The 12,385-nt window shown below is 39.7% G+C and overlaps 1 protein-coding gene across 1 annotated transcript in view; it reads right to left on the reverse strand.

Annotated features, from left to right (window-relative positions):
* Nucleotides 1-1,089: 1,089 nt before the first annotated feature.
* dachb (dachshund b) overlaps nt 1,090-12,385 on the reverse strand; it is a 113,855-nt gene continuing 102,559 nt past the window's right edge. The window contains exons 10-12 of the mRNA XM_067580528.1: nt 12,184-12,348; nt 11,430-11,495; nt 1,090-2,652 (exon numbers count right to left, since the gene is read on the reverse strand). Of these exons, the coding sequence (XP_067436629.1) occupies nt 2,615-2,652; nt 11,430-11,495; nt 12,184-12,348 (269 nt within the window). The 3' untranslated portion in view covers nt 1,090-2,614. The remainder of the gene's footprint in view (nt 2,653-11,429; nt 11,496-12,183; nt 12,349-12,385) is intronic.

The raw sequence follows: 12,385 nt of genomic DNA on the forward strand, positions 1-12,385 counted from the left end.
AATAGAAAAAAACAACATATGAAAGCAGAGAAATGTCATCACGTCATCTGATGCTCTGAAAACGCAGCAAAGTCACACAAACTTTCTTTGTTGTTTCACCGCCGTCGTTTTGTTTTGTTGTGTTGCAGCCAAAGTATTCTGTCATGTAGCGATGATGTCGTACTGTGATCGGTGTGTTTGTAGATGTTTGAGTCGTAGCAGCGGTCACATTGTGAGAAATTGGTCTTAAAATTTCAGCAACTGTCACAGTTTTGCTTCAGGGTGTCATCAAAACTCCAAATCTGCTGTCAGTAGACGAGGCTCACGGTGCCATTTAGGACCACCGTTTTGGCCAAAGATTACCAAAAATCACAGTGTGAAGGAGCCTTAAAAGTGTGTGTGTGTGTGTGTGTGTGTGTAAAACATCACCAGACAGCAGTCGTTATAATACTGTATATTTGCAGTCAGCTCAAACCCAGAGAACAGTGACAGACTGAGAGATCATCAGGAGGAAAAAAAACAAAATAAACAAAAAAAAAAACAAGAAAACGCTGAATGTTGTTTCTATCTACACGGAATATCCCTTTAAACCCACCTCCCCACCACCTCCCCTCCCCTCCCCCTCCCCTTACCCCAACACCCGGCCCTTCCCCCCCCTCATCCCTCCCGTACACATTTCAAATAGTAATCAACAAATAAACAAACAAATAAACACGCAGTGGAATAAACAAATCTGCAACACAACAGTCTGCACTCTTTAGTAGGTCAGAAAATCGGGGGAATAAAAAGTTTCTGGTGTTTTTTTGATGTAGCTGAGGAGCGCTTGGTTTCTACACCTATGATGTAAGAGTGACAATCAGGAATAAGTTGTGAAATCCAACAAAAAAAAGGAATATATATATATATATATTTTTAAATTTCGCACCGGGGGCAACCAGACAAATCAAGCGCTACTCATCTTTAATCTAACAAACACCAGAGACTTGACTACTACTTCCTGGTCACGGGAACGGGGGTCAAAAGGTGAAAAGGTCCAAAGTTGAGGAAGAGAATTCAACGTACCTTTTTTTTAGGATATAATATCGTGTCTAAAAATCACTCCATCGTAATAAAAAAAGGGCTTGTTGTTGTTTTTTTTTTTTGTGTGTTTTTTTTTTTTTTTTTTTAAACTTTTGCATCGTTTTGAGAAACAGATTTCACAGGGTTGGTTTTTTTTTTTTTTGTTATTTTTTTTTTTTTTTAAGGGTGATAGAAAACACTTCATACATTGAAAAGCTGCATCCAACATTTTCAGAGTAATGCCTCCTTACAGAGACAGGAAGAAGAAGAAGAAAAAGGACAGAAAATGAAGAGGAGAAGAAGAAGAGATGTAGAAGGGACAGGAGAAAAGAAGAGTGAGAACGTATAAGAGGAAGAGGAGCTGTTTTATAGAAAATAGTGAAAAATAAAGGGGGGAGGAATTAACCGAAAAAAAAGAGGAAGAAAAGATTATAAGAGAGGGAAGAAGAGAGAGAGTCAGAGGTAAGGAGTGTACGGAGGATAAAATAAGCCAAATGACAACATAAGAAAAGTTTTCCCATGCATTCTTTTCAGTCCCTGTACGGAAAACAAAAATGAATGAAACATGAGAGACAGAAATAGCCTCCCAAGTCGTTTTCTCATTTTTTTCTTCCTTCCCAATAGTTTTCTTTACACTTCTTTTCTTTTTTTTTTTTTTTCATAAGCTAAACCCCCTCCTCCTCCAGTCCTGAGCTCCTCCGATTAGTTGATTACCGTCCAATCAGAGAGTGTCGACAGCCTGTAGTCGCGTCACATCCAGAGGGGGGTCGAACTTTTTTTTTTTTTTTTTTTTTTTTTCCCTTTACAGAACGTAAATAACATTTTTTTTTTAATTTTTTTTTTTAGTCTCTTCGTGAAACCGTTCTTGTTCTGTCAGCACCAATCAGAATCATTCATCGTGGATCGCATCCTGTCATTGGACCATTTTTTTTTTAAAAAAAAAGTCTGAATCGTCCAATCAAACGGATCCCTGCTGTTCACTTTTCCCAAACGATGTCCGACCGAGAGTTCCTGTTGACGTCAGTCCGCTCCGGTCCGGTCCAGTCCGGTCCGGTCCGGTCCGTTTGCTTCGTGGTAAATTTTCCTTGCCCTCTTTTTGCTCATTTAATTTTTATTTTTTTCAGTTTTGAAACAAACGAGGGATGAGAAAAAAGTCACGGTGCAGGGAGAGAAAAGGAGGAATGAATGGAGTGAAGTTTCTAAAAAGAGGAAGAAAGAGAGAAGAAAAGATAGATAGAGAGAGAGAGAGAGAGAGAGAGAGAGAGAGAGAGAGAGAGAGAGAGAGAGAGAGAGAGAGATACGACCCCCGGTGAGTCCGAGTCAGGGGGCGTGTCTCTTAGTAGTCTCATTGTTTCATAGCAACGCCAAAAAAAAGGTTGCGTTGTTAGCAAAGACAGTATCCCGCCTGGGGAGGTCATCGCCATGGTGATCCAGGCAGCCGAGGAAGCTGTGGTTGCTGCGGAAACGGGCTGGTGGAGTTCTTCTGTGCAGGAGGAGGAGGAGGAGGAGGAGGAGGAGGAAGGGGAGAAAGGTGGAGAAGGGGCGGGGTTTCTGGAGGCGGAGTCTCCCTCTCTCTCTAGAACATCATGGGGGTCTTCAGAAACGCCCGGGATTCTGGGTAAAAAGATGAGAAAAACATAAACATAAAGGAATCAGTAAATAAACAAAGCAACAGTAAACAAGCCTTTGTGAGTGATTTGTAATCTTTCTGCAGCACAGATTGCTCCGAGGGCACTAATAAGTACATCTGCACTATTATTGATAAACTAAATTTTAATGCCAACCTTGGATCATTATGTAAAAAGGGTCACCAGAGATATTATTCCCAGCAATCTTTAAATGTTTTTAATTATAGTCTGAACAAAACTGGATTCTTGAGGCTGATATTGATATTTAAGAGTTTAATGGGTTTTCCTGCACAAACATGGTCCACACATACAGGTGTTTTCATTTATTTGCCTGGTTAGACTCTTTTTTTTAGGACAGTGAAGGTGTTAATGAAAAGTGCTTGTGATTGACAGCTGTCTGTCTCCGTGGTTACACTTGTAAAGACGAGATACCTTTTAATTATTCTTATTGGTATGTTGAGATGTGATTCCCGTTATAGTTGTGCTCAACTTCAACCTGTTTCTGGTGTTTGTTTTTAAATATAAACAAATTTTTCTGATAAGGCTGCCCACAATTTTTAATTTTTCTTTTTTAGAACTGTGATCAAGATATTAACAAAATGAGATATTTTACAGTTGAAGACACATGCTGTGTCTCTAATCGCATATTTCTGTACGTACACTTAACATTTTGAGTGCATCAGTGCGTTCACACTGAGAAGTATGGAAAAATGCAGTGTACTGTGAATCAAAAAGTTGTATGGAACTATGGACACTTCTCACGCTCAATGGTCGCCATCTTGGCTAATGGTGGCCGAGTACGTTGTAACTACGGTGAACATCACCACATTATACAAATGTAAGTTGTAAATGTGTTTTAGCACTAAGCACCACTATACTGTTGTCAGATATAAGCCATCAGTATGTTTTTTGGGTTAATTAAGCAGTCTGTAATGATTTGGTAGCGCAAACGATAACGCTAATGCTAACGCTAGCTAATGCTAACGCTAGCTAATGCTAATTTGCAATCGTCATATCCGGTAAGTGCACAACAGCTGTGTTTGATTTGAGACAACACTACCCTGTAGAAAATCACGCACTACGCCAGTAAGTACATAGTTTACACAGTGTACTACATGAAAGTGTCTATACAGCCACGCTAGCAGCAGGTCAAGTCATTTCTCCTTTGTCAGTTTTCAGAAAATCACTACCTTTTCAACTTTCCACCTGGTCAATCTTGTGTCGGCTGCTATCTCACAACACTTCTGAAAGCTAATTCACTTGCGTCCCGTAGAAAAAGATTTGTCTTCCTCACACCAGATTCAGTGGGTCTTTTACTTTGGTGGAGCAGGTCGGGGGTGGAGGGTCGAGCACACAAACTATGTAAGTTTGACGTGAGAGAATTCGCAGCTGTTTCCCACCAACAGTTGTAGTATTTTGACCAAGATCGTCGTCTTTTTACCTAAACCTAACCAAACACTGAGATGAGAATCACAGCTATATAAAGCTTTGATATGAGTTTGTTTTGACCCTGAAATCTCTGCAACTAACATTTATTTTCTCAATTAATTGTTTGGGAAACTTTTGAGGAGAGTTTTTCATTATATTCTCATGTTTTATAGGCCGGAGCTGAAGGTGATGTCTGTCTGACCAACAGTAACAAAAACCCGAAAGATATTCAGTCTAGAACCAGAAAGCAGCAAATCCTCGAGGCTGAAAAGCTGAAAGCAGAAGATACTTTCACGCTTGAGAGATCACTGAAACGAATAATAAAAGCAGATTAAATGTTTGTTTTTTTTGTTGTTGATTGACTAATCCGTTAATCGACTAATCGTTCTCCTCGTTAGGAATCACCGTCTTCTTCTCTGAACTTGAACTACGTCTCAAACAGTTTCCTCACATCTAACGAGGTTGCATTTTCACACAGGAACTTCTCACTTTCACCATGATTATAAAAAGCAAGGACGTAGTGTTTTTTTATCTCAAAGTGTTGGCATCTTGCTCTCTCTCTCTCTCTCTCCCCCTTTTAACGCAGCATCCGTTTTATAATAGAAATCTTATATCTCCTAATTTTTTTTTTGTTTTTTTTGCTACAGTCTGCTCTCCCTCTCTCTCTCCCTCTCTCTTTTTTTTTTTTCCTCTCATTTCACCTCCGTCGTTCTCCTTCCGCTCCCCGTAGTGCTGTTGCTGCACCCACCCACACAGCGGCACGTGCACACACACAGAAACAACACACACACACACACACACACACACTCACATGCACACCTTCCTCTCCCTGCGGTGTCATTGTTTTCTGCGAACGTTGCAAAGTGTTTACATTTCTGCATAACAGCAACCATAAACCTGCCCTCCCTCCCTCTTTCCATCCTGCATTCCTCTCTTTCTCTTGCCCTCTACTACTTTTTTTTTTTTTTTACTTATCCTCTCCTGTTCTTTGTCATCATCTTACCCTCTCGTTTTGTCCTCTATTCATCACCTTTTGTTTTTTTTTTAAAATATGAAACAGGTTCGCCGTGTTGGAATATAAAAAAAAAAAAAAAAACTTTCTTAAATTTTCTCTTTCATCTTGCGCTCGCCCCTCGTTTCCTCCTTCAAATTCCCTGCCTTCCCTCCTTTTCATCCCTCTCATCTCCTGCCCTTCCCTATTTTTATCACTCCTCCATCCACTCAGACCCCCTCCTCTCCTCCTCTTTCATCCCTCTATTCTACATGCATCCCCTCCTCCTCCTCCTCCTCCTCCTCCTCCTCCTCCTCCTTCTCCTCACCTCCGCTCTGCTCCCTCCTGTCCTCTATCTGTTACTCTAATATTATTTTTATCCCGACCCATTCTTCTCTCTGTCCTCTCCTGTCCTCTCTTTTCTTTTTTTTTCTCCTCCTTTAGGCAGCAGGTTTGGCCCGGTGCTTAAAAAACCGTCCTGCAACTTAAAGAGTCACAGCTTTGATCACTGCGCCCCCCCCTCCTCCCTCCTCCTCCTCCTCCTCCTCCTCCTCCTCCTCCCCCCCGACTGTTCTGTCCTCTTAAAACTCAAATCACAAACTTCTTAAAGTATCACGATTTTATGTCATCTTCATGGTCTTGTGTTGTTTTTTCCGGCTCTTTACCTAAAAATGAAGGCTGCAGCTGACAATTATTTTGAGTTTGGTCTATAAATTACCGTATAATTGTGAAAACTGCTCATCACAGTTTCACAGATTCAAAGTTGACACGTTTAAATGTCTCGTTGTTTCTAAAAACCCAAAGAATCCAATTTAAAATGATGTAAAATGAAAAAAAACATTCATATTTGATTCTGTTGATTGATCAATCAATTAATCGTCTATTTGTTCAGTTCATCTGTTTAAACCAGCGCTGTCGCACAGGAAGAGGTGTGTTTTCTGCCATTTTTTGTGATTTCAGCATGTGTTTCAAATAGAGCTGCAACTGATGATTATTTTCATTATCAATGAATCTGTTTATTATTTTATTCTTGATTAATGTGTCTATAATGTGAAAAACGTCCCAACAGAAGTCAAAGATATGAAGTTTATAATGAAGTAAAACAGAGAAAAGCAGAAATTCTCTCAAACCTGAAACCAGAGAAAGTTTTTGCCTTTAAAAAATAAATTAAACGACTAAAAGTTTTCTGTCAGTCAACTAATCAAAGGCTGCAACTAATTATTATTCTCATTATCTATTTATCTGCTGATTTTCTTGAGTTTTAATATTTTATTAAGAGTTTTCTATAAAATGTGTCTAGAAAATAGTGAAAATGCTTGTTTTAATGTCCTGGAGTCAAAGGTTACATCTTTAAGTGTCCAAATATATTCAGTTTATTATCATGTTCGACAAAGAAAAGCATCAAATCATCACGTCTGAGAATCTAAAAGCAGCTTAAAAAATGACTGAAACAGTTATTTGATTATCAGAATTGTTGCTAATCGATCGACTAATCATTGCAGTTCTAATCTTTTTAAATTACTGGATTGTTTGGTCTGTAACATGTAAGAAGATAAATGTCAGTTACATCTTCAAATGTTTTGTTTTGTTCCAGCAAAAGTCAAAAATCCAACTATAAGAACTTTATAATGATGTAAATTAGAGGAAAAACAGCAACACTCTCAGTGGAGAACCTGAAACCAGAGAAAGTTTCTGCCCAATCGATCAATTAATCAATTAATAGACTAATCGTTGCAGCTCAACGTTCAGACCCAGAATAACTCAGTTAGACAATATTTTACAACTTACTCTTGAAAAATGTCTGTTTTGCATCTTATTAAGTCTTTGTGATAATTTAAAAAAAAAAAAAAAAAAAGTAAAGGAGACAAAAAGCTTGTAGGTCTCAGTCTTTATTTTTTTGTTATTTTCTTATTTATTATATGATTTAATTCCTTCTGCTCTTCTTTCTTGTTTTCTTTCCTCCTTTTTACCTTTTTGTTGCCATTTCGACCTGTTTCCCCCCCCTCACCTCGATCTGTCACTGTAACACCTCCAGCCTCTACATGTGTGTGCGTGTGTGTGTGTGTGTGTGTGTGTATATATGTGCGTGTGTGTGTGTGTGTATATATATGCGTGTGTGTGCATGTGTGTGTATATATGTGTGTGTATGTGTATATGTGTGTGTGTATATATATGTGTGTGTGTGTATATGTGTGTATATATGTGTGTATATATGTGCGTGTGTGTGTGTATATATGTGTGTGTGTGTGTAGGTGTGTATATATGTGTATATATGTGTGTATATATGTGCGTGTGTGTGTGTAGGTGTGTGTGACGGCTGTCCTGGTTAAAAATGACGCTGACCTGCCTTGTTAAAAGTCTATCAGCTGGTGGAGGAAATGTCACCAGGTCTCGGAACAAGGTCACATTTTTCAACTCCGTCCCGAGGAATCTGCTCTCCTCCTCCTCCTCCTCCTCCTCCTCCTCATCCTCCTCATCCCTCCTTCTCCTGCCCTCCTTTCCCACCTCTTCCTCTCCTCCGATCCCATGCATCACCTTTTCCTCTTACTTTATTCCCCCCGTTTTCTTCTTTTCCTCATCTCGTTCTTTTCTCTTCTTAGCTCCCCTCGTTCGTTTCTTCTCCTCTTTTCCCTTCTCTCTCTCCTATCTTTTCTCCCCCTCTTCCTCCTCACCTTTTCTCTCCTTTCCAACCTTTCATAGTGACTCTTCTTCTTCATTTATTCATATCCCTTCTCTCCTTTTATCTTCTCCTCTCCCTCCGTTTCTCCTCCCTCTATCTCCATCACCATCTTTCTTTTCCTCCACCTGTTCTTCCTTCCCTCCTTCCTCTACATCCCTCCTCTCCTCCTCTCCTTCATCCTGTCTTCCCTTTTTCTTTTTCTTATCCCGATTCCTCTCCTCCCTAACTTCCCTTTCTTCCTCCTTTTTTAATCAATTTCTTTCTTCTTCTTCTGCTATTTTTCAGGCTCCTCCTCATCTTTTCTTCCTCCCATCACCGATCCCTTCTCTTTTCCATCCTTTCATCCCCTCTTTCTTCTACCTCTTCTTCCTCACTTTCTTTCCTCGTCTTCCTCTCCCACTTTTTATTTATTTATTTATTATTTTAGAGCCAATTAGTCCAGTCAGCTTTGAACAACCAAGAAAAAAACCAATTGTACTTTTTTCCTGTTTAACCCTCTCTCTCTCTCTCTCTCTCTCTGTGTGTCTCTCTCTCTCTCTTTTCTTTCCTCCCTTCTTTCTTTCTCTCCCTCTCTTTCTGATTGTAATGCGATGTCTTTCTTTGTATTCAGCAGTTTTCTCCTCACTCGTTAATTAAGAGTGTGGAAGGTGGGAGAGGCAGGGGAGAGGTGTGTGTGTGTGTGTGTGTGTGCGTGCGTGTAAACCACCGTAGGTGCAAAATGCTTTTATGGCAGGAGGGATGAGTGTGTGTTTGTCAGTGTGTGTGTGTATATGTGAGCAAAGCAGCAAAGGGGTCCTACTGGGCCAATCAACATTAATGAAATCAGGTGGGTCTGTGTGTGTGTGTGTGTGTGTGTGTGTGTGTGTTTGTCGGAGTGCTTGGCTTGCAGAAGAGAGGGGATCTAAAAGGGGTCTAAAGAGGAGAGAGAGCTAATTAGAGTTCCCTGTCTCACCAGAGTGTGGATCAAACACACAAACACACACACACACACACACACTCTGGAACGCACAGCGACAGGTACAGAGCGCACACACACACACACACACACACACACACACACACACAGAGAGAGAAAGTGTGTGTGTGTGCCTGTAGATATTCATTTATACACACGCAGAGTTTCAAGTGAAGGTTTTCAATGTCAGGGAGGACTGAGCACAGCTGGTGGAAAGAGGACGACACATGCATACTAACACACACATCAGTACTGTACTTGTGAGGACCTTCATCGCCGTAATGCATTCTCCAGCTCACAACTCCCAACTAAACTTAATTCTGTCTCAACCCTCCAGCAGCCCTTTGAAGAAGTGAAGACCGGACGCCTTGTCATCATCTTCTGATCTAATGTCACTCTCGATATGGAAGATTGAAGACCACAAACACACACACACACACTGAACACACATAAGCACAATATAGTTTTTTAAAAAGAGGCCTCATTTTACAAACACGTCTCCACTTTCTGAAAGTCCTCGTTCTCTAAAAATCATCCAACTACCCCGACAGTGTCCTCGCTTTCTGAAAAATGTTCTTACTCTCTGAAAATGTTCCCAAAATGATGTTCCCTCACTTCCTGAAATTAAATAAAAATTCTCCACTTTGCAAAAATGTAACGTTTGTAGTGATGTAATGTTTCCAGAAATGACCTCATTTTTAATAAATGTCCTTGATACTCAAAGTTTCTGTAATTTTGCTAAAATTGATTTGCATAATCTAACTTTCCCAAACTGCCTCCACTTTCCAAAAAGTACTAATTTTCTAAACATGTCCTCGCTGTCATCATCCTCCAAAAGAGCCTTCACTTGTCAAAAAATGTCCTTACTTTCCTCATGTTCCCTTTCTAAAATTAAAAAAATGTAACGTTTGTAGTGATGTAATGTTTCCAATAAATGTCCTTGATTTTCAAAGTTTCTGCAATTTTGCTAAAAACGACTTGCATAATCTACTTTTCCGAAACTGTCCCTTTTTTTTAACTGCCTCCAATTTCCAAAAAGTTTCCTCACTTCCTTAAATATCATCACTTTCCAAAGATGCCGTGGTTTTTTCTAAAACTATTAATTTCTTTCCAACAACGTCCTCGTCTGTTAAACAGGCCTTTACTTTCCAAAAAATGTCCTGATTTTCTAAAACTGTCCACACTTTCCACAATAACTTATATTTTCCACACAAAAAAACTCCTCATTCTCTCAAAAATGCCTCCACTTTCCAAAAAGTACTAATTTTCTAAACATGTTTGGATGGGACAACTATCATAAACATGTCCTTACTCTCTGAAAATGTTCTCTATATCCTCATGTTCCCAAAATGATGTTCCCTCGCTTTCTAAAATAAATAAAAAATTCTCCACTTTGCAAGAATGTAACGTTTGTAGTGATGTAATGTTTCCAGAAATGCCTTTAGTTTCAATAAATGTCCTTGATACTCAAAGTTTCTGCAATTTCTCTAAAAATGATCTGCATAATCTAACTTTCCCAAACTGCCTCCAATATCCAAAAGTATCCTCACGTCCTTAAATGTCTTTACTTTCATCACTTTCTAAAGACGCCGTGTTTTTTTTTCCAAAACTGTTCATTTCTTTTCTAAATGTCCTTGTCTGTTAAACAGGTCTTTACTTTCCAACAGATGTCCTCGCTGTCCAGAGATGTCCTGATTTTCTAAAACTGTCCTCACTTTTCAAAAAGTGTTTCCACAATAACTTATATTTTCCACACAAAAAAAAGTCCTCATTCTCTCAAAAATGCCTCCACTTTCCAAAAAGTACTAATTTTCTAAACATGTCCCGTCCAAACATGTTCTAACTATCAGAAAAATGTCCCTTTTTACCAAAAAACGTCCTCACTCTCATCATCATCCTCCAAAAGAGACTTCACTTGTCAAAAAAAATGTCCTCACTTTCCAAAAAATGTCTCTATTTCCCTCAAAAAGTTCATATAATATAACTCTCCAAAACTGTCCTTTCCAGTTTCCTCACTCGCAAAACATGTCCTCATTTCAAAGTGTCCTTACTTTCCAAAATAACCTTATTAACCATTTTCCCAAAAAAAAAAAGTCCTCATTCTCCAAAAATGTCCTCACTCCCCCAAGAAACGTCTTATTTTCATCTTCAAGGTCTAAAAACTTCAATTGGTCCCCACAAACACACACTTATAGTCATGTTAACACACACATATCCACACTTACACATGTACATAGAAGCTCAATGGCATATTTACACACACACACACACACACACACACACACACATATACATACACACGTGTGTCTGATAAGGTGCACATCAAAGGGAGGCCACAGTGTCTATGTGTCTGCTTAATGTCTCCACTAATCTAGCCTGGGCCCCAACACACACACACACACACACACACACGTGGTGGGCACATGTGTGTGTGTGTGTGTCTAACATACATAACCGTACATGTGTGTGCGTAACATCTTGTAAGTCTGCCTTTGAACACGCTTGCATACAATGTCATATTTATTATTATGAGGAATGTGTGTGTGTGTGTGTGTGTTTTTGTGTGTAGCAGCATGACTCTGCATGCATGAGTGTGTATCTGACTGCGTGAGTTTTATGTGATTTTTTTTTTTTTTTTTATTGTTTGAATGTGTGTGTGTGTGTGTGTGTAGATAGTGTGTGTGTGTGTGTGTGTGTGTGTGCGGGTACCTTGTACAGCGCCGTTGTCTTGCTGGTTTCCATTAAGTTCAGGTTTATCCTCGGCTACAGCAGCGTCTGGTATGAAACACAAAAGACAAGACAGAGTCTCAGTGGGTCGGCCAATAAAAAAAAAAAAAAAAAAAAAAAAAAAAAAAACACAAACAACACCTTGTAACCGTGTGCAGGTCAAAAACAAACCGTATTTTACAAAGAAAAAGCACGCCATAAACACCACAGTTTGTCCAGAGAATTGCGTTTTTTTGGATGCCATTTCAGTTTATTCTCTTGATGTTAATTGTCAAAGCTCTTTAACTGCTCTGAGAGTAATTGTTTTGATATTAGAAGAAAAAAAAAAAGCATTTAAGCTGCTTCCTGACAACCAATTTAAGTCATTTCTGTGCCAGAGAATCGTCCCTGCAGACCAGAACAGTGACTGATTCATACTGACTAGTTTTGAAGTATTATCCACCGTCCAGCTATGCAATCAGTACCTTCCAGAAAGCCGTATTTTTCTCCCAAAATATAGCAAAATACACAGTCAATTCTGTCAAAGCTCACAAATAAATGTATTGGTTTGCACATCGTTATAGCGCCAACGACTGCTGCTCCTCCAGGACTGATTTATTTTCCTATGATTTATGAATCTGGTGGGTTTAAGGGGTCTGGAAAGGGTTGAAACAACCAAGAAGAGAGAGCGAAATGACAGGAAGGCAGACGAAAAACAAACCTCCCCCGAAATAAACCAACAAACATCTCGTCGTACCGTTCTTGTTGTTGGCGGCGTGCAGCGGCTCAGGAGAGGGGGAGGACGAGGACGAGTGTTTCAGAGCGTCCTCCACTCTCTCCCTCCTCTTGGATTCGAACTCCAGCGCCTCCTGCAGCTTCCTCTTGGCCTTCTTCTCCTTCTTCAGACGCTTCTGGATGGAGGCTGGAGGAGGAAGAAGAAGAGGAAGTAGGGTTATATG

The sequence above is a fragment of the Thunnus thynnus genome, chromosome 22 (assembly GCF_963924715.1).
Source record: "Thunnus thynnus chromosome 22, fThuThy2.1, whole genome shotgun sequence".
Lineage (NCBI taxonomy): Eukaryota > Metazoa > Chordata > Actinopteri > Scombriformes > Scombridae > Thunnus > Thunnus thynnus.